This window comes from Diadema antillarum, unplaced genomic scaffold, assembly GCF_040938485.1.
Source record: "Diadema antillarum isolate AM-2024a unplaced genomic scaffold, OU_Dant_1.0 seq00000297_RagTag, whole genome shotgun sequence".
NCBI classification, from domain to species: domain Eukaryota; kingdom Metazoa; phylum Echinodermata; class Echinoidea; order Diadematoida; family Diadematidae; genus Diadema; species Diadema antillarum.
This window is the reverse complement of record NW_027271320.1, coordinates 2,268,727-2,292,582: the sequence shown is the minus strand read 5'-3', so window position 1 is coordinate 2,292,582 and position 23,856 is coordinate 2,268,727. Positions and strand designations below refer to the sequence as shown.

At 36.2% G+C, this 23,856-nt stretch overlaps 1 protein-coding gene across 1 annotated transcript; it reads left to right on the top strand.

The window, feature by feature from the left end:
- The first annotated feature begins 14,054 nt into the window (after positions 1 to 14,054).
- Positions 14,055 to 23,463, top strand: LOC139730199 (nucleoside diphosphate kinase A 2-like). The gene is made up of 4 exons (XM_071641095.1): positions 14,055 to 14,192; positions 14,929 to 15,030; positions 17,054 to 17,113; positions 23,014 to 23,463. The coding sequence occupies exons 1-4, from the start codon at positions 14,070 to 14,072 to the stop codon at positions 23,182 to 23,184; spliced, it is 456 nt and encodes a 151-aa protein (XP_071497196.1). The 5' UTR covers positions 14,055 to 14,069; the 3' UTR covers positions 23,185 to 23,463.
- The last annotated feature ends 393 nt before the right edge of the window (positions 23,464 to 23,856 follow it).

Here is a 23,856-nt window from a genome sequence, read left to right as displayed (position 1 = left end):
TACGGTGGTGTGAACCAAATGTGACCGTGCACCTCAAAACGAACATAAAGTCGCACACACTGATTTTGCGTGAGGACTGAAAATAAGTGAAATGGGTCAACCTAGCTGAACTTGACTTTTTCATATTTCCTGAAAGAGCGGGTCTCCTTTTACATTATGCTAAAATTTGGTATCAAAAAACGGGCAGGAAAGTGTGTTTTTTTTAGCAGTTTAACTCGAACATTTTTGGTAGAATAGTGTGATTAGGTGTGTCTTTAGAATCCCTTTTTCATTTCTGAGAAACCTTGTCCACACTCTTCACTTTCAACTCTAATAACTTTTAAAAGGATAGTGCTACTGCTTTGAAAGTTGACATTAATTATGGACAGAATGTGTTAATGAGGCATGCTTAATTTCAGTTTAATGTGATAATCCCTTCATTGTTGTTATTCTGGTGGTTTACTTCCTGTTTTTTGTCCCATTCATCGCACAGCCAGCACTGTTTGGTAAAGATTAAGCGCTTGAATAGACATTGTACTTCAGAGCCTCTTTTCTCAGTTCACACTTTTCCTGAGTTTGTGCTTTCTTTCCAATATTTAGATAGATTAGGAGAGTCCATCTGATTTGAGTTATACATCATTTTAAAGCTTAAAGTCTGCTCTTTCAGAATATGGTCTTAACTAAAACTTCATGTCTGGCGACTTTTTGTTTGTTTTGAGGTGCAGGGTCACAAATAGTGTTGCGCTTGATAGCAGATAGTGGTATTGTCAGGGACAACGAATTGATAGTGAAGCTGTTATAATTATTCTGAACAAGTGTCAAGCCAAAATTACAAGTGGAACCGGACCAAGGCAGGGTCCCGTTTACATGGTTGTCGAATATAAGAGTAGTGTAATTTAATTTATCTCACTCAGAATTTTGATTTTGCATTTTTTGTTGGTCACAACTCCTTGATTTCAGTCCTGTAAATATTCCACAAATGGTTGTATTAAATTGTACATGAAAGTGAATGGCACGAGTGTGATTGAGTATTATTAAAGTCCGCCCATGTGACATGTGACTGAAATCAAGGAGTTGTGACCAACATAAAATGCAAAATCAAAATTCTGAGTGAGATAGATTAAATTACACTACTCTTATATTCGACAACCATGTGAACGGGAACCTGCCTTGGTCCGGTTCCACCTGTAATTTTGGCTTAACACTTGTTCAGAATAATTATAACAGCTTCACTATCAATTCGTTATCCCCGACAATATACTATCTGCTATCAAGCGCAACACTATTTGGTTCCCGCCCCCGTAGTGCTGATCCTGAGACGACCAGCCTGCACGCACGACGGTTTACCGCGGTTATAACACTTGTCTTCAATTACACTGCTTCCGTTTACCTCCGGGTTCTGTGCTAACCCGCAATTATCATGAAGTGTATAACTACCAATATTCGAATTATATGCACGTTATTTTCATCTTTTTACCAATTTGAGCTGACCTTCATCTCTCTACTTCAGCGACACTTCCACGTCATAACCAATCATATCTACAGGGTGTCATGCACCCGCCAGGTTCATCGCTCACCTGCGTTGTCCACAGAGTCACATTAATTGTCAAACTGTTCGCTTCCAGAACATGAACTGATTCGTGGGTGGAGCGTCCTTATATGCGAGGTTGCTGTTCCAGCTCCAAAGTGTCGCGAGGGACCCGCGTTCCGTATTCGCTGGCGTCCAAAGTTCTCCCTAGCGAGGGGCGGGCACAGTCGCTCTGCTGCGAATGCGTCGGCCTGGGAGTAGATTCGACCTCGGCCTCGGCGCCATCTACACAATTATTTAAATGCAACATATACCAATGGGGTGTGTTCTAACCACACACACAAAAAGATTATCAGCTTCAAATCCTGACATCACAGTGAAAATTTGAGAACTGCATTATTATCAATTAACATACAAAATTCACATAATGAAATGTTTCAAACATTGGAAATATAACAGTGCATAGCTTATCAAACATCACCGCATCGTTTTCAAAAACTGTACACCATTATAATATACTTTATCACTTATTCACGGGGTTCTCCGGGGCTATATGTGGTGCCCTGAAACACATTCACATCCTTTTACACGACAAAGCCGAAATCAAATCGCAATTTAACTTACCAATGACCGGTGTAATATAACCAAAATGCCTCTTCTTCTTGGCTACTGGAAGGCTGCAAAGGCTGTTGGAATACGCCTTCTGGCAGCAAACAAAATCTGAACTCAAATCAGCCAGTATACAGGCTGACGGTAAGGTGGACGGACGGCTCCTGGCCGCAAACGAAATTGGGCTTAGACACAAAATTATCTTGCCAACTGGCGCCTGGGTGTGGCAGGTTGGTTTTTTGCCATCACGGAGCTAACTCAATGTTCTCTCGGTGAAATCAAAATGGTGTCTGCCACGAAAAGATCCAACTCTACTGTTAAATTGCTACTCGACTACGACACTCCTTTTCGAGGCATTTGGAATATTTGATACAACTAAAAGGACTTGAACGAAAACACCTATACAGCACTCTCCCGGAACTGGAGCTATTTCCTGTCTTTTCTTTCTACATTAATTGACATGCAAAAATAAATGAACTCCTCTCGGTCATCGATGGCGCGACTTGTAAAACATTTACACCTGTCCTAGCACTTTCTCTCTCTCACTCTCGCTTTCTCTCTCGCTCACTCACTCGCACTTTTTGTCTCGTTATCCCTACACGTAAACATGTTTGTCTAGTTGAATGACCGATAGGTGATGTATATGAAACAACCTGGAAATGCATTTTCAATGTGACAACGGGAATCCACTGTACCATCTCATTCCACTCTCATTCTAAAACGCAGAGACGCAGTGATAGCAGCAGCCCAGAAAGTAAGAGAAGGCGCGAAGAAGGGCATGGCTCTGAGCAAGAAGGTCCACCAGCTTCGCGCGAACCTGAGATGAGCAGGGAAGATCATGTGTTCCGGGAAATTGCATCTGGAGAGGTCCAGGAAAGGCAAAATGCCATACACCAGGAAGGGGAGCTGGAAGAGCCCGAACAAGAAGTATACAACGTGGCATTCTTACAAACATGTTTCATAACCTGTAATTTATTAACCCGTTGAGGACTGACTGATTTTGCTACAACACGTATTTCCCATAGACACTTGCCCGAGTATACTCGGGACTCGTCCTCAATGGGTTTTAATATTGTAAGAAAAAGTGCAGTGTAGCATTTGAACCACTTTTTTTTTCCACATCAACTCGTCTTCCATGGATAGTCTTCCACTGTCCTTTCAAAGAGTTTGTCTGATGGGTAGAGGGTTTGAAATTGCATAGCCTCGGCGAATATACTTGCCTCTTCTTCATGTCTCGATCCTTGGAATGTGAAACATTGCACTTTACTGTATGGCTGAAGGAGCATCTTATCGGGATATTTGGCGGTTCTGTTACATAGTTACAAGGGTAGTTGGATCCCGGTGCTATTTTGTATAGAAATAAAGTGTGAGTTGAAAGAAACGTACGTTACACAAAATTGATATTTATCTCTCTATGAGGGAATCATAAAGTCATTACGTTCAAACGAATTATTCGTTTCACCCCGAGTAAGTGTTTTTTTTATATATATTGCAGTCACAAAATGTTATTTGTATAGCAAATTATTTCGTTTTATAAATACAGTAATTCGATCATTAGCAGGACAATCTCGCAGCCTTGGTGAATATGACAAGGGTGCCTGTGTGAATCAAAATGATTTTGTCTGCCACAATGCCTCCTTTAAGTAGTGCAGGTTGACTATAATTATGATGATATGACATTTACGTGTGTAAGTTGAAACCCAGGGGCAGGGCCCTGTGGCACACAAAGATGCAATCAACGATCAATATAGCTCAGAAAAAATCAAACATAAGTCGGGTATCAGCCAATCAGACTTGAACATTGAGAGACTTATGTTTGGTTATCTGAGTTATGTTTTATCTTAACTTTTATGCAACAAGGCCCAGTGTCTTTCATTTTCTTGACATGATAGTCATGTTTTGAATATGACGAGGATAATATGAAACTGAATTATTTCCCAAAAACTCTTTTATACTTTTATTGTTAAAAACAATAAAACTGTTTACCTGTGCTCGTCACACGTTAAGACCCACAACCTCAGGGAATACTTGAGACGCCTCATTATCATAACGTGTATTGTGCTGTGAATTTGAGCTCAGACCGACATCGATCGGGTACACAATGTGAACACTTGTACATGAATGTCAGTGGTCACTGTCGATGAGCAGTCACACTTCTTGCATGACACTTTACGCTGTGAACAGTGAGTAATATCGTTTTCTCTCTCTCCCTTTTTCGCTTTCTCTTGGTTCGTTCAAGTTTGCTTGAATCAATGTTTCTCCCTTTCTTCATAGGCTTATACTAAGCAGTTAATAACCAAGGCACAACTTCTCAAATGATAAATACTTGATAGCTGAATGTTCAAATTAGTATTATTCAAAATGTTTGCATTCATACAATAATGGTAGCAATGTTTCACCTGTAGAACTTCACACATGCTCAATCTTTATAATTACTAGTGTTGTTTCCTGGAACAAAACAAATATAAGTTTGCACTATACCATGTATACTGAAAGAAATACTTTGTCCGTACCGTTTTCAGTTTGTACATTAGACTATTTACAGACTAATTACATAAAGGAACGTCAGTCTACAAAGTCGGATAATTATAAAGGTATGTTATTGTTGTATTATTCGAGTGGAAAGTGCAATAACAATACATAAGGTATAGTTTTCCTGACAAAATGTCATTATTCCTTGCTCTTTTCAACTGATGATGATATTTCTTCTGTTTGTCCATGACTAATTAAAACACGTTCACGTTTCAAGATTTATAACTGCTTGAAAGTGATGTCTCTTCGGAAATGAGTAAAGTACTTCATGAGTATAATCAAACGAAACAATAGGTTAGAGGTGGTTATCCGTGCTTATTTATTTATTCATTTTTTGTGTACTGAAACAGAAAAGGTCGAGCAAAGGAATAACAATAAAATATAGGAGTGTCATACATCTGTTGTATACAGTGCAGCATAGTAAAGAATGTTTCATTAGCATGACACTTGTCAACGGTATTTACTTTAAGAGAAAAAGAGTGTCGTTTTACATTCCCAATATTGCAGTTTAGTGAAATTGTGCATGACTGAAAATGGACTTGTCGCGTCGTCCAGAGTAGTCAGTACACCGTGATTGTCGTTATTCAGCACTCGTCTATTATTATGGACCATGTAGTAGACAATGACCAACATTTTGTTGTTTGTTTTTTTGTTGGTTTTTTTTTTGTTCGTTTGTTTGTCTGTCTATCTGTCTTTTTAAGTCATGGTAGCCGCGTAGGAGTTCGGGAGAACCAACGATTCCCGTTCATATAACTTGTGTCATGGAACTTTTTTTTATTTCTAACGATGTGAATGAGTAATGAGAGAACGCAGGCATGTTTTTGTACATGATGCCTATGATGTTGATTATGTTTATATGAATTATGTTACTAGTATCTTGTTATCACTTTGAAATATTATGTTTTTATCAACACAGTCATTTAACTATAACATCATTTTGTGTGACATTACATGAGAGTATTGACGTATTATCAGAGGTTTATTGTAAATTCTGCTTCAAACAGATTTGATTTGATTGTGTAATGGCGCCTGGCTTTTGCGTAGTGAAATATTACTGATAACACACTGTGCCTCTCTAGATTTTGCTTTCTCTGTTTACAAATAGTGTTCAACATGCGCATTTTCTATTTAAAATGACTTGTAGATGAAAATTATGACGGATGTTTGTACGTAATTATCAGTACCTAATTGAACATTCTTCTTCAAACAGACTTAATTGCATTGTATAATGACATCTGGCATTTGTGTAGTGAAGTATTACTGATAACACGCAGTGCCTCTCTAAAATTTGCTTTCTCTTTTTGCAAATAGCGTTCAACATGCGCATTTTGTATTTCGAATGATTTTTTGATGAAAATCATGACGGATGTTTTTACGTATTATTACAACTTAATTGTACATTCTTCTTCAAATACACTTAATAATATTGTATTGTATATTTGCACTTGGTATTTGTGTAGTGAAGTATTACTGATGACACACTGTGCCTCTCTACATTTCGCTGTCACTTTTTCCAAACAGTGTTCAACATAACCATTTTGTATACGAACTCTTTTGTTTGTTTTCTGTTGCCTATCATTATGTGGAAGGCTGATGACCATGACCAACACGATATTCTCTCTTTATTATGTATATAAAAGATAACAGTTCCAATCATGTCAGATATTAGATATTGTTCTTAGACCAAGATTATGCACGACACTGATTTCGTTATAGTTCACGGTTATGAACATGGACAATTGTGACCGTGCACCTCAAAACGAACATAAAGTCGCACACACTGATTTTGCGTCAGGACTGAAAATAAGTGAAATGGGTCAACCTAGCCGAACTTGACTTGTTCATATTTTCTGAAAGAGCGGGCCTTCTTTTACATTATGTTAAAATTTGGTATTATAAAACGGACAAGAAAGTGTGTTTTTTAGGCGTTTATCTCGAACGTTTTTGGTAGAATAGTGTGATTAGACGTGTCTTTAGAATCCCTTTTTTATTTCTGAAAAAACTTGTCCACACTCTTCACTTTCAACTCTAGTAACTTTCGAAAGGATAATGCTACTGCTTTGAAAGTTTGCATTAATTATGGACAGAATGTGTTAATGAGGCATGCTTAATTTCAGTTTAATCTGATAATCCCTTCATTATTGTTACTCTGGTGGTTTACTTCCTGTTTTTTTGTCCCATTCATCGCACAGCCAGCACGGTTTGGTAAAGATTAAGCGCTTGAATAGACACTGTACTTCAGAGCCTCTTTTCTCAGTTCACACTTTTCCTGAGTTTGTGCTTCTTTCCCATATTAAGATAGGTTAGGAGAGTCCATTTGATTTGAGTTATACATCATTTTAAAGCTTAAAGTCTGCTCTTTCAGAATATGGTCTTAACTAAAACTTCATGTCTGGCGACTTTTTGTTTGTGTTGAGGTGCAGGGTCACACACACACACACACACACACACACACACACATATATATATATATGACCCTGCACCTCAAAACAAACAAAAAGTCGCCAGACATAATTTTTTAGTTAAGACCATAATCTAAAAGATTATGCCTAGGGTTTCCATGGCAACCTGGTTGGGCCATACGTCGAGAAAGGCGTGCCGCTCCTCATCCACGGTGTAGAGCTGGACGGCGCTGAAGATGCAGAAGATTGAGATGAGGTTCTTTCCGTAGTGGTATAGTAAATCATATTTTTAAGTTTCATTTTATTTTATTTCAATTTTAATCAATAAATTTCATATTTCTGAAAAAGCGAGTCTTCTTTTACATTATGCTGAAATTTGGTATCATAAAACGGGCAGGAAAGTGTGTGTGTGTTTTTTTTTTGGCAGTTTATCTCGAACATATTTGGTAGAATAGTGTGATTAGATGTGTCTTTAGAATCCCTTTTTCATTTCTGAAAAACCTTGTCCACACTCTTCACTCTCAACTCTAATAACTTTTGAAAGGATATTGCTACTGCTTTGAAAATTGATACATATTATGAACAGAATGTGTTAATGAGGCATGCTTAATTTCAGTTTAATCTGATAATCCCTTCATTGTTGTTACTCTGGTGGTTTACTTCCTGGTTTTTGTCCCATTCATCGCACAGCCAGCACGGTTTGGTAAAGATTAAGCGCTTGAATAGACATTGTACTTCAGAGCCTCTTTTCTCAGTTCACACTTTTCCTGAGTTTGTGCTTTCTTTCCAATATTTAGATAGGTTAGGAGAGTCCATTTGATTTGAGTTATACATCATTTTAAAGCTTAAAGTCTGCTCTTTCAGAATATGGTCTTAACTAAAACTTCATGTCTAACGACTTTTTGTTTGTTTTGAGGTGCAGGGTCACAGTTGTAATCGTCGTATTGCATAGCATTCTCGGCGAGATAACGCCGCAACAAAGATTACATTTTAGGAGGAGTGTCTTTATTTCAAAATCTTGTATATTCATTGTTTTGATTTGTGTGTGTAACGTGTATGTTATCTTCAAATTGATATGTCTATATGATCTGTCATTTTTTTTCTTTATTTTGTTATTCAAGTGGTAAATTTCTTTGATGTCGAGTGTAAGCACATATCTGTATTACTTAATATGCAGGTGCGGCTCTTCTTAACTCCCTCTCCTTGTACCTAGTGTGAGGCGTAGTCAATGCTCTTTTTTGTTGGATGTTTTCCATTATTTTCTTTGTTTTTGCGTGTTTCCCCAGTCCTATCCTTAGACGCCATGTAGGGAGTCAGAGTTAAACAACATTTATCAAACTATTACGGCACACTTCCATTTTGAAATGATAGTTCACAATGCTTCATAACAATTCCTTGGGAAATAATATATTACTTGTATTTTGTTTGTTTAATGAAGTTCAATTTCTCACAATGCATAATCAAAAAAAAAAAATGACGAGACTGTGCAGACTTCCTTCGTATACGTAAAGTAGGTTTTGTTTCGTAGAACAATTAAGTGATGTAATATCTGAATATTATCACTGAAACGTATGAGTTGTAATGTTTAATCCAATCTGACTTCCTTTGCAGTATTACAGTTTGGTATTAAGTTTGACATGGTGGATTACTGAAGTGTAGTATGCACCGACAAGAGAATGTGACAGCACTTTTTACCTTTTCAATGATATAAAGTGCATCAAATATATGTTTTGATCAACACAGACCGTTAACCATAACATTATTTTGTGTGACATTACAGGAGGGTATTGCCTGTATTTACAACAAAATATTACTCTTTTGTGCTATCTTTTTTTTTTAAAGAATAATATTACAATATTTTTCATTATGCATGCCAACTCTCGTGGGCCGAGGAGATGACCTGTGCACAAACTCGCGTACGCCTATAAAGTGCTTGATACTTTATCTTTACAGCATGTTACATATTATTGTAGATGACGATACCTGTTTCAAAGCAGTAGCAATATCCTTTCAAAAGTTATTAGAGTTGAAAGTGAACACGATACCTGCATAAGATTTATGCTGACCGTTGTTATTACTCTTGAGATTGAAGTTTATTCACAATGTCACAAAATGAGTGACTATAACACATGATTGTCACGCCGTGTTTTGTGTTTGTACAGTTGAATGTTTTGATACTTAAGATATGTTTTTATCATTAAATTAATCTACAACCAAAATTGACTTCACACATATTCCACTATATGTATGATGCGTTGTGTCTATGGTGTAGATAAGCAGAAAGTATGCATTTGACAAAATGTGACTCTTTCTGTTTTGTAAATATCGAAGTCAATACGTTTTAATCATTTGCAGACATTTAATCACCCATGACTTATACACGTCTATTTTATGATAGGAATTATAACTGTGTTAATGGTGAAGCATGTGCCTTGCAAAAGGATGAACATATTATTTGATGAAAATTAATGCAGCAATCATCTTGCAAGGATAGTGAAAGCGTTCCATTTTTTTTTTCGGTAAAAAAAAAAAAAATGTGTCTTGTATACACTGTATGTATATCCATTAATGCACTTTTGAATGCTGTTTTTTTTTTGTAGAGTGAAAGTCTTGATAAGGAAAATGTTTCGCTATTATGACAGTACAGTCAAGTGCGATTCGTCTGTAAAAAAAAAAAAAAAAAAAAAAACACGAAAATTTGTGAGATTGCACAGTGTGTCTTATGTCAATGAGTATATGAGTGAAAAGCACGTACATGTATTAAATACTGACAATGTAATGTGCCTGCCTTATACCAAAACAGGTTGTAAAAATTACAGTCAACAATTCCTTGCAATTCCTATTATTTTTGCCATGAAGTAATGCAATGTCAAATCCATTGGTTTCAAGACGTGCTTGATCGAGAATTAGCAGTGAGCATACGATGTAAATAAAAACTGTTTTAAGCATCAAGGGTTTACATTCATGATAAAGTAAGGTAGAACGTATTTTTGATATCAGCCATGCTGTCCTTGGTGTTTCTTTAGTCAAACGAATTTTGAATTATGTGTTTATAATGATTATAACGGATGTCGTAGTATCAAAATTTATTTGTACATTCTACTTCGAACAGACTTTATTGGATTATACAATGACACTTAGTGTTTGTGTAGTGATTCTTTTTTTCTCTTTTTACAAATAGTGTTTAACATGCGCATTTTATATTTGAATGATTTGTTGATGAAAATTATGACAGATGTTATTACGTATTATCAGAACTTAATTGTACATTCTTCTTCAAACATACTTCATTGTACTTATGTAGAACGTGTTTTGATTATCAGCCATGCTTTCCTTGCTGTTTCTTTTAATAATAGAATGAATTTTCAATAATATGTTGATAATGATTATGACGGAAGTCGTATTGTCAGAACTGAATTAGCTATTTTACTTCCAACAGATTTCATTGGATTGCATTACGCCACTAAGTATTTGTGTAGTGCCGTCTTACTGATAACACACTGTGCATCATTCTGTAGATGTCGCTTTCTGTTTTTACAAATAGTGTTCAACATTCGCATTTTGTATTTAAACTCTTTAAATATGTGATATTTGTTTGCTTTTGCCTGTCACTATGTGGCACGCAGATATCCATGACCAACACAATATTCTCTCATGATCATTATGTGAAAAAGAAGGGGAGCATCTTCTTGTTATGTCATAATCATGATAATACGAAAAATTGTTCCTCCAACAGTCCAATAAGATGTGTGCGGTGGAGTGTGGTAACACAATCCTTATGGCATTCATTGATTTCGTTCTAGGGCATGGTCGTATACATGGACAACGACAGTAATATCGTATTATGTAGCACATTCTTGACGAGATAAAGCGGCAACTATACGGTTATATTTAAGGGAGAGTGGGCCTTTCTTTCAAAATTTAGTATATTCATTGCTTTTATCTGTCTGTGTAGTCTTTTAGTGTGTATGTTATCTTTGAAGTGATAAGTCTATATGTTCTGGTAACCACTTGTACTTTTTCAAGTGATAAATTTCTTTGATGGTGAGTGTAATCACGTACATGTGTATCTGTGTTTATATGCAGGTGTGGCTGTTCTTAAATTCCTCTACGTGGACTTTGTATGAGGCGTTGTCAATGCTTTTTATTCTTAGGTTTTGTTTGCTTCAGCAAACCTATTCTTGTGCGCCATATAAAGAGTCGGTGTGAAACAATAATTCTCACACTATTACGAGAAAATTGCTTTACACAAACGTTAACAACTTTAGACGTTAACAAAATCAGATTATCTTCGTTGTTGTTCATTGTCATCATGTTTTCTTAGAATTAAATGTTGAATTTCACTGTACCAATTTAAAACGTAGTGTGTGTGTTTTTTCCCACATATCATGTCAGTTACCAAAACACAAAGATTAACTTGTAACCCAAGCATATATTTCATCAATTATTGTACGCTTGGCATGTTTAATAGCCAAAATTGTTAAAGTACATGAAGAGTTTGTTCGCAAAAACCGATAAGTCCATATTTGCCAAATGGAGATATTTGCGATTAAAGGTCAGGAAAAATATAGAGAATAGTAAAAAAATATTTGCTTCTTTTGACCATAACTTCAAAAATGTACCTTGATATGTAAGGACCAATATGTCATTTAAAAGGTATTATTTTGTACTTTATGACCGAGACCGTACTTCAAAATCTTCAAAAATGAACTTATCGGTTTTTGCGAACAAACTCTACACATGTACCAGTTGAATAGCTTGTAGTGGTATAGAATATACTTGATAGGATAAAACGACAGCAATTAATTTTCACATGCAGGATATATGCCTACATTTACCTGTTGTCATTGTTGGTTTTATATCAAAGTGTGTTCACAATTTCATATTAATTAATGACCAATATATCTATAGTAAAAACTGTGTTTTAGCTTTGCACAAAAGGACGTTGCAATTAGTAGACTAAATCGTTCTTACTACTGCAACAGTACTAAGTCGTGCATTTCTATTGAGACACCTTTTGATATTTTTAGGTAACTTTGCGGAATTTGTAACCCAAGCTTATGACAGAAGAAAAACAAGGGTTATTGTCAAGAAACATCGGAAATGTTCATTTATGCAGAAAGTAAACCCCCTTAACGAGATAAAAATCATCTTTTCCGTTTTTGTTTTCTGAGTTCCTCAGACTCAACAGTCCGTGATGACTCCGTCTAAATGTAACAATGAACCTAGCTGTGTCCTAACGTGATAGGAACGTTTAGCCTTTATGTCTTTATAGGCATTATGTACTTTGTTTATGTTTATGTACTACACACACACACACACACACACACACACATACACACACACACATGCACGCATATTATGTATTTATACAAATATATGAAGAGTTTGTTTGCAAAAACCGATAAGTCCACATTTTCCAAAATAATGGAGATATTTGCGATTAAAGGTCAAGAAAAATAAAGAGAATAATAAGAAAATGTTTGCTTCTTTTGACCATAACTTCAAAAATGTACCTTTATAGCTATGTATTGACCAGTATATCATTTAAAAGGTATTATTTTGTACTTTATAACAGAGACCGTACTTCAAAATCTTCAAAAATGGACTTATCGGTTTTTACGAGCAAACTCTTCATATATATATATATATATATATATATATATATATCATATATATGCATATATATATATATATATATATTTGTGTGTAGAGAGAGAGAGTGCGAGAAGGGGTCCCAACCGTGTACAGCACAAGTGTAGCTCCTTCATTATTCATTCAGTAGGAGAAGAAGAGCATGCTTAGACGTAGCTTGTGATCAACAAATGTGTTTATTGCCGAGCTTTCGGTCTTGTTACGACCTTCATCAGGGCTGTGAAATGATACAAAAATGACTCACTCGTATGGCTGTTCTCGTAACAATATAGATCAAACTAACGTGAGTAGGCCTACATATTATAAATGAATCCGTAGTTACATAACAGAATAATATACATAATTAATTTCATATTCTAAATACATTTTATGAGAGTATAATCGTATGAAACTGAAATTCCCGTGTTATTGATTGTAATTAAGGTATACAATAAAAACACCAATTCAATATCTTTTAATTGTATGTTATATATGACAAATAAGACTATAGTGATATAAAACGAAACATGTTCATGTTGTCGACAATAGTACAGCATGTGGTAGCAGTGCAAGACGTAAGTGGCTATTTATAACGTAGTCCAACAGCCACGCGTTGTCTTCTCGCTCTCGAATAATAACATAAGTAATACTAATCACATAAGACAATTCGCTTACATGATTATTATAAACTAATAACATAACATAATGAAGAAATATTACATAAGGTACAAAATGAGAACGGTTCACATAGTAAAATAAATGTTTACCTTTAATTCTTGCTCAATGACCTCAGCCTGTGAGTATGACCATATTCTAAATACTATCATCATGTTAGTATTAACATGGACAAGGACATTAGTTTGCATAATCATTGCAATGAAGTATTTCGTCTTCTTGTTTGTAGTATTCTTATAATTATCATCTTTATTTCCATCTGATTGTAAAAATTGTTATTATTAGCGCCATTACTATATCACTCATCAGAGTCAAATAATGTCATTATTATGATTAAGAGCGCTTTACATTAACCTAGATAATATATCAGGGCTCGACACTAATGGTGGCCTGGGGGTGAATTCCCCCCCCCCCCCATTATTATGATTAAGAGCGCTTTAAAAAAAAAAAGAAAAAAGAAAAAAAAAGGTTATCTATTACAGTGATGAGCTGCCTCCGGATTGGTTCAAAGGTATAAGCTCCACTCGAACTCACAAGCGAGCGCCTATTCATACACCGGGGCGGCGGCGCGCGGCGGTTCCTTGTTACGTGAGTGGAGCTGAGGTACAGCAATAATATAAGTCACTTTGCAACTAACGCTTCGTGTATCTCACATGGTCTGCACTCTGCTCTCTGTATTTACTACATTTTCTGCATTGATAAACGACACAATGGCGACAGAGCGTACTTTTATGATGATAAAACCTGATGGAGTCAGCAGGGGACTCATCGCAGATATCGTCAAGCGTTTTGAACAGCGCGGATATAAGATGGTTGCTGCAAAATTCATGAAGGTAAATTAGCAATCCTCATTTGGTACACCATGTTCACTAACGCTCCTTGCTCTCCTTGTACACAGTTATACTGTGGGTTGGACCTTGGTCGCAGTTACATACGGATATGTTCACATGCTATGTTCACATGGTCGATGGTCTTGTCTTGTAGAAGTACATTAATCCCTTTTGCAGCTCGTTCCGGTTTCCGAGTATCTGAATTAAATTTACCTATGTACGCTATGATGACGCCCAGTAAGTTACCAGTTGAAGAGTAACTTTATGTCCATTCATTCGGCAAGATCAGCTATAGGATGGGGTGCATGTGCAGCTAGCGCAGTACAGTATGGTAGCTCTACTACACATCGACCACCCTTTTTGAAATCGACCCCCCCCCCCCCCTTAATTTTAGTAAAGATAACTCAAATGACTGATGAGGTATGATTTCTCAACAGAGTGCTAGAATGTTCCAAATCTAGCACAGCACGGTATGGTTCATTTCGGTTCACTTCACCTCGGTTCAATTTTGAGCGCTCGAATGCACACTTTATTGGACCATTTTATGCAAATGAGATGAGATAATGTCATTTAGGATCTACTCGATGTTTAGGTTCTCTCACTAAAAAGAACAAAACAAAAAAGATTTGTCTTTGGTAAATAATACAGCAACAACTTTTTAGCCTCCCCTTACCACCTCCCCCCCCCCCAAAAAAAAAGAGACAAAAGATGAAATTTTGCCATGTTCCACTCTTAACAGGCAGATATAGATCTATTGAATGAACACTATGAAGATCTGAAGGAAAAGCCATTCTTCCCGAGTCTTACCAAGCACATAGCCAGTGGACCAGTCTTTGCCATGGTAAGCCAAACATCATTACCGGAAGGAGCGTCATATTGTCTTGCTTTATTATTTTATTGTGTTTTATTTATTTATTTATTTATTTATGTATTTATGTATTTATTTATCTATTTATTTATTTATTCATTTCTTTGGTGGCTGGTTTTGTAAAGATTTTGACACAACTACCCGAACCCACTCATAAAAATGTTGCACTCTTTTTTTTCTGAAACTTCTAAAGCAAGCTGACCTTGATTCCACCATAACGCCGTCAAAAAATTGACAACATGCTCCATGCAGAAACAGATGTGATTTTTTGCATGGTTGAATGGTTGAACCTTAGAGCAGTTGCTCTACACTGTAGGCAGAGTAAAGGAAACAAAAACCCAAAGAGAAATGTGAATCGAGTGAAAGCAGTAACATCAGTGAAAGTTTGACAAAAATAATTGGACAAGTTTTGAGTTTTACAAGTTTTGGCGCTGGAATCACTGAATAAGGAGACCACTTGAGTTTATGACGTGTGGACAACAATAACAAGGAAAAAATAAAGAAGAATTCAACATGATTTCATTTTCCTAGCGTAATGAAAGAGCACTTGACTAACCACTTTTAGAAAGCAGGGGGAATAATCACTAGTACTACCCTTAAATACATAATTTAGCATGTGCAGATGAAACAAAAACCCAGTATTATTGCTGCTTCAAATTATAGATCTATAAAATGTGAGTTAGGGATAGAAACAACAAATGTAAAGATTTACAGTAAAATCTATTATTAAAGGGTGTGTACAGTTCTGGTAGAGGTGAGGATTCAGCTTTTAACATTTTGCGAGATATTCAGATATCACTGTATGAGATGTCAAAGAGCATGCAAGTCTAAGGGGGATCAAAATTTTATTTGATGAAAATCGGTTTTGAAATGGCTGAGATATTCAAAAGCAAGGTGAAACAAAGAGATCTTACTAGAAGGCGTGGCCTGTAGTCTTTTATTAGTATCACTTTTTTTTTTGGATATCATAGCCTTTTGTAAACCAATTTTGATCAAATAAACATTGAATCCTTCTTAAACTAACATGCTCTTTAATGATTCATAAGAGGTTTCTCATTATCTCTCTTGATAGGGAATTTTCAAAACATGAATTCCCAACTCAACCAGTACTGTACAGTCCCTTTAAGTATACAAACTGTGAAAAATAGTTATGATAAAAATGTTTCCAGACTGAAACGTCTACAGGTTAATGGTTAAATGAGAAAAATACTAATATCTCCTTATATTTTATAGGATTTATTCCAAAATTGTTACATGTGATGTTTGTGATACAACTGACCGAGTGGTCGGACACCTCTACGCATCAAATGTGATATCTCAAACATTTTTTTTTTTTTTAATCACTGCTCGCAAAGGTAAACTGTTCAGTGTACCTTGAACAAATGTCAGTGTCAAATTGATGGATAATATAATTTTCATGAAAAATGAATTGCATTTTTGTGGAATTCTCTCTATATTTTGCTCATATTGTTGTCCACACATGACGTAATGAACTCGACAATGTAGTGGTCTCCTTATCATGCTCATCCAGACATTACAATACACCAAAACTGTAAAAATTTATAACTTTTGCATCAAATGTCTGATTTTCCTTAAACTTTCACTGATGTGTTCTACTAATGGTCAGGTGTCAATGCTGCTGCTCACTCTCAATCCACATTGCTCTTCAATGGGTTTTGGTTCCCTTTAATTTTCTCCTATTCAGTATTTTCATTATTTGATAATATTTTCTATATACATATTTTTTTTTTTTTTTGGTAGAGTATAAACCTGCTGGGTTTTGTGTTTGCTTTTCCTATCCATTTTGACATGACTTGCACATGTTAAACGAATGTAATTTCTTTAATTCTACTCTAGCTGTAATGTGGAAGTGCTACCGGAATGATATAATGAGGCTTTATCATAAGACTTTACAATATTGTGTCATCAAAGAAAATATATACACTATGTTTTACAGAGTTAAGCTACAAGGGCTAATGCTTGTTTTTTATCTTAGGTGTGGGAAGGAAAGGATGTCGTGAAGCAGGGACGTGCAATGCTTGGCGAGACTGATCCGGTGAGTGTTTTGGCAGGCACCTGCTGCCTTTCAGTGTGCAATTTATATTGCCCTGCTGAAATCACCTCTGATTTTATGTTCCCTGGTGGTGTGTAAACAGGTCATTTTTGCTACTGATCATAATTTTCATGTCATTTCATTTATTTTCACATTAAAAACAACAATCATTACATTTTAGTCGTAGTATAAACATACTCAGGGGGGAGTGGGGACCAATTAAAGCCTTTCAGGCTTCTTTGGAATAGGCCCCAAAGTAAATACAAGACATTCTTTAGGTACAAAGTATATAGAACACAAATGGTACACAATCAAAGCAGGTTGAAGAAGGAGAAAGAAAAGAGTGAAATACTGGCGGAAATACAAAACTGTGTTGCTATCAAATACGGAGGGTGCGTCTAAAATCATTTCTGAACTGCTGTAATGATTTGCGGTTTTTCAGTTCCCTTGGTAAAGTATTCCACAAAATAGGACCTTGATGAAATTTTTTCAAGTCATCCACTATTCTAGCTATCCTTGGATTCCAGTCTTGTATCTTCCTGTTCATCTTATTAAGAATTCATGGTAAGAGTAAGGGAAAAAGGGAAAAGTTTAAGAGGGTATGCTGTGACACACTTCGAATACATTTGCGCCATTAAGTTTCACGCCCTAGAGACCTGACTCATATGCTTACCTGCCAAGCAATCTTTTTTTTTTTCACGCCTTTTATGCAAAAAAAAAAAAAAAAATCCAACAACAACAACAGCAGCAGCAGCAACAACAACCACACTGTAGCTCAATTGTAAACATTAAATGAAAGGCTTGTGAATGCTAAACTAGTATACAAATATGCTTTGCCTTGGGAGTTTCTTGTTAAAACTATGGGCAGAGATGACTCCAAAAGAACTATTCACTGAGGGGCGCAGCACCAAAGGGAAGTGTTTTTTTAGGCACCAAGGCCTATAATCTTAACAAGAAACTCTCAATAAGGCAAAATATACTTGTTTTATATTTTGCATCAAAAATTTAAACACAAGAAGGGAAAATGGGGGGGGGGGTGCAAAGCGAAAAGTCAGATGGATGCGTTGTTGTGAAGGGACCCTACATTGATCCTACATTAAGAAGCATGTCGTTGCGCACGATGTCGGACATGCTTCGAGATGTTTGTTAAATAATAGCCATGTCTACACCTATCCAAAAACTTGTAGTTATACTAACTACGAGCGCAAAAATGCGTTCCCCTAACCACGACAAAACTTCGATGCCGTTCACACCTACATATGCAGTTAGCAAAACCTCGAGGTAAACATAACTACGATAGAAAATAAAGGGTGCCTAGTTTGCCCATAGGGTTGCGCACTATTGTGGAAAAAACTGAGCGTCGTGGTTAACAAAACTCCGTTCACATCTGTCATAGTATAAGCGCGCTGCCACAGCGCGCTTATACTATGCGCTTAAATCACGACAACACCCTAAGAAATCTTGTGGTGTTGTCGTGGTGTCTTCGCCTTAAGGTTTTGTCGTGGTTTTCTAAACTACATGCGTCTACATCTACGCTAACTTGTAGTTTAGTGCCTCGTGGTTTACAAAACCTCGAGGTTTAGAAAACCTTAAGGTAAAGGGACTTAGGTGTGAACCTCACTAATGTCACATTAACAAGCGCGGCGCGCGTTGTTAAGGTGCGAAGCAATGCGCAATGTCAGAATTGTTTTTATGTTGTCACAATTGTTTTGTTAGAAAGTGACACAATTTCACAGAGTGACGGTAATAGCATTGCGCAATGTCAAACTTGCTTTGTGGCATCACAATTGCTATACAGTACCAATTGTTACATTTCGCAGAGTGACAGTGCAAAGCTGCGCACAATTCCAGAATCGCTTTATTTCATTTCATTTATTTATTTCAGCACGGCACATGATTCAGCCAGAGGGCTGTTCTTCCTCATGTCCGTGCATCATGAATGAAAAATGACATAGTACATTTTTTTTCAAAAAATAATTATACACATGTACATGAAACATATACAAAATACAATTAGATGAGACAAATCAGAGGAAAAGTTAAAAAAAGAAAAAAAGAAAAGATGTATTTACAGAAAAAAAAATGATACATGCTCGGTTTGATTGAAAAAAAAAAACGGGGAAGGGGTACAATAATAATAATCATTATGGTGTCAGATACGAATTTAAACTCCGTCAGTAACCGCTAAAAATTTTTTTGCTGTTTTACGCATTTTGGCAATGTATTCCATAATTTTGGCCCTTGATAACTGAAACTCCTTTGCCTAAAACAAGTGTTGATATGAGGTAACTTGAATATCAACGTTTGTATTCCTTAAATCATAATAAAAAAATGAAATGTTCGACTCAAACATTTCACTTATATGGGTTAAATTATGAACAACTTTGTACATTGTGCACAATATGTGTTTAGTTCTTCTCATCTCAAGTGTGTCAACATTAATTTGTGATTATAACAAATTAGTTGGATATCTTGAATTAACTTGTAACACTGCTCTTAGAGAACGATTGTGAAGAATATGAAGACGCTGAATAGAGCTCTGATTATTATTTGACCATATAAACATCACAACAACCAAAATTACTTTGAATGATGGATTTATAAAATATAATAGCCGTTTCAACTGATATAAAATATCATATTCTCTTTAACAAATACAGATTTCTGATAGTGCGTTTACACAAGGGGTTAGTGTTCAATATGATGGCTCCAGTCTAATGACTGATCGATATACACACCAAGATATTTACAATATGGATCTTGAGTTATTCTAACGTTGTTTACAGACACATTCAAATTCACGTGTTTAACCTTTTTCTTGGATCCTATTAACATAGTTTCACATTTTTTTTCCAAATTAAGAGCTAATCGGTTACATGTTCACTAATCTGCAATACAGGCCATATCATGGATTAAATTTTCTTCAATCTGTTTTATATTTTCACCAGACACATAAATACACGTCTCGTCAGCATATAATACAACCGATGAACGCTGTAAGGAGTTAGGCAAATTATTGATATAGATTGTGAAAAAAAATGGGCCAAGATTGGACCCTTGCGAGACTCCACATGTTACACCACGTGAATTCGATTGAAAACCTTCACCTCAGTATATTGTGTGGGATTGCTGAGGTAATCCTTAAACCATTCACAGGCTTGGGGCGCCATGCCAATCATTCGCAGCTTGTCTACCAATATAGCATGGTCCACTGTATCATAGGCTTTTCTTTAATAGTCTATACTGACAATTCCTGTCATCCTACCATCATCCATACAGTACAGCCAGCCTTCCATAACTTTCATTAGCGTGGTCATTGTTGAGTGCTGTGGGCGAAAATCTGACTGGTTTTTGTTAATGGTGTCTACCGAATGCAAATAGGAGTAAACGTGATTGTGCACAATCTTTTCAAGCATCTTCACAGTGATCGGCAGAATGGAGATTGGTCGATAATTATTAACATCTGTCTTCTTTCAATTTTAATGAATAGGAGTGATTTTTGAACGTTTCAGTGAAGTCGGAATTTTACCAGTCTTGATGGACAAATGGAATATAAAGGCTAGTGGTGCAATAACATATTCAGAAACGGCTTTTAACAGACTCAGAGGTAACGTACCCCCTTAGATTGGCTAAAAACTAAAGTTTGGTTGATTGGCTGGTACATACTTCCTGTAGCCAAAATTGCTATCGTGCGTGACGCTCCTCTGTCGTCTGTATGATTTGACCAACTTCACTGAAATAAACATTAAATCTATGTGCAACCTCTTCTGCACTCATCAACGCACCATCTTCACCTTGTAAATATACTGGATCTTGATCTTTCTTCTTCGATGTCATAACATGCTTCAGTGATTTCCAAACCTCATGAGAATTTCTGTTATTTGTTTCAACAGTCTTAGTGATATATGCTCGTGACATCATTTTACAAATAATATACTTTTTGCAGAATGTCGTCATAGAAGTAATTTTGCAAATAGTACTTTATGGAGTGTCAACTTTCTGAAATACCTGAAAATACCTACAAATCACGTGAAGCTCTTTCAACCAATAACCAGAGAATAAATTTTTGATCCATCTTGAGGATACATCCATGGCTGTATTTAACATATTACATCTGTAAAAAAATCCTGCTCAAGATATTTAATCACGGCCCTGTTTTTTTTTTTTTTTTTTTTGAGGAGTTAAAACTGGTTGCTATCATAAAACTATGGCACCCTGTGTGGTAAGGAGATTTAGTTGATCGAATAGATAAATTGTAGTGGAACCTGCGTTTATAAGCTTTGCTTTTACGGTTCCATCATATTTCACAAGTTATAGAGAATAGTCGTATGTACATTTTGAATGCTGACACACTTTCTGTTCATGTCCCGACGTATGACACATTTTGTATCTTGCTTGGTTTGTATTCTTTTTTGGATGTATTTTGATGTCAAGTGAAATATGAAAATAAACGTGCTGGAACTGTTCACTGTGTCTCGAGTGCAAGACCACTGCAGTTTCAGTTATTCAATTCAATTCAATTCAATAGTAAAACGGGTCCCTGAGGAGGTACACGTATCTAAAAATTGTGCCATCTACTATAATATCATATAAACCGTACATCTCATTCTAGACTCTTTTACCTTGATCCAAATTTGGGCAAAAACAAAATGTTCGAAATAATGTTTTTCAGCCCTTTCAGGCATAAAAAAATAGATGAAAAAAAATCTACAGTAACGGCATATATTTCGTGAGGTTTTTATTTTTTACGAATTTTGTACATTTCACCATTCATCTCGAGGTTGATATATTGCACGATTTCAAATCTTACCACTCGCAAATTGTCAGAAAGTCCCAGTTTGAAGAAAAAATAAATTAGGAAAAAAATGACGAACTCTCCAACCAACTTAGATGCAAGTCCCGGTCAATCCCAGGTACCCAGTTGTCCGGACTACAGTTGACAGACAAGTGCATTGTATAGCATACAATCTATCAATTTATCTGCATAGGTCATACATGTGTAGGAGAAGGTGATATATTCTTTGGCTGTGGTGAGTAGATGCTTCCCACTCCAGTGTGGAATTCAGAGAAGGACACTTAGTGACTACAAACACACTGGATATTCAAATACAAAACGTTTATAGGTGGTATAAATGTGAGTTGATATACAAGTTAATACGCACGCTTACACTATTTTTGCAACTATAATATACGCTTGTTGACTTCTGTACGTATGATGGAGAAATGCTGAAAAGACGAGTTTCACACCCACACGTTTAGCTCAGTGTGTGTCGGAAACGTCCGTGGTCCTAGATGTGTATATTTATGAAACAACCTATGGGTGTGTGTTTTTTAATGGCGTATTATTCAAAAAGAAGGGGGAAAATGAAGTTCCTAAGTGCATGTACAATATTGTATCTTGTAATTGGGCTCTCCTGTACTTGGAATCTATTATGAGTTTTAAGGGAAGCAAATTTGAGTTGATATCATTTAGGCATAATTTACCATTTGCAGATGAAACATATACCCAGCATTCGTGCTTTAGAATAGTGAGTTACGGGTTAGACACATTCACTGTAAAAATTTGAATTAGTAAAATCGATGTTAAGTATTAAATATACAGAATGTGAACAATAGTTATGAAATAATACAAGTGTTTTGAGACTAAATCGTCTATAGTTACGGTTCATTGAGAAGAATATCCCCTTCCAGTTTAGGCTTTATCGCAAAAATTGTATATTATTATGATACAAAATTAATGTAGGATGTTTTGTGGTACAACAGACCTCCACATTTTATGCCTTAAATGTCTTGAAAATTTTTAAGATCACTGTTCCCAAAGGTAAATAGGACCTGTAAGTTTTTGTGAGCATCCTTTGTTATATTTGGTGATCATTTTTTTTTTTTTTTTTTTGCCTGCACAGCTCAAGTCTAAACCGGGCTCCATCCGCGGGGATTATTCCATTGATATGGGCCGTAACATCATCCACGGCTCAGACAGTGTCGAAACAGCCATCAAGGAGATCGCCTTGTGGTTCAAGACAGAGGAGATCGTTGCCTGGACGCTCCCTACTCGTGGCAGTATATACGAATAGAGCTGGCCTCTCTACAGAGCCTCAATCTCAGAAAGATTCCATGTCAACACTGCCCTACACTGGAACCTAGTAATATTCGGTGAAAAGTAGAGGAATTGGACATGTTAGTTACGTAATCCTTTTTTTAACACTGCACAAAACCCAAGACATAACACAATTTAAAAACGCAGGACACAAAACTTGGTGTGTCATTCTGATTCTGTTCGTCTTTGTGTATCACTGCATATGGCAAATACAAGACACTAACACACATGCACACATATGCATTGTTGTGATAAATTTATGACAGCAGATACACTAGGAAGAGTTATGAACATTCTATGCCAATTCGCACAAAGGAAGGGGTGACATCCCAGTTAGATGCATTTCCACATCTCATGGCACTGTGATGCGCATGAAACAAAACCTCTCACAGTTATTTTGTGTTGCCTCTACCATAGATTAAGAAGGTATGGGAGCATTGCTATGGGAGCATTGCACAATATTTTACATTCCCTGTTGAGCTGTATGTAACCCAACACATTCAAACCATCCTGTAAAACTTACAAAATGGGGGTGTAAGAAAGAGGAGAACATCATGGAAAGCATGAACTCACAAGTAACAGGGAACAGCAATCTGTTGGCTCAAGAGACCAAACATAAGTTTTTCCACATCTGACATTTTATATTGAA

Excerpts from the sequence above, each read along its gene's own strand:
- LOC139730199 (XM_071641095.1), top strand. The coding sequence starts at position 14,070 with ATGGCGACAGAGCGTACTTTTATGATGATAAAACCTGATGGAGTCAGC. Across the intron at positions 15,031-17,053 it reads GTGGACCAGTCTTTGCCATG|GTGTGGGAAGGAAAGGATGT; the intron begins GTAAGCCAAACA and ends TTTTTATCTTAG. Across the intron at positions 17,114-23,013 it reads TGCTTGGCGAGACTGATCCG|CTCAAGTCTAAACCGGGCTC; the intron begins GTGAGTGTTTTG and ends TTGCCTGCACAG.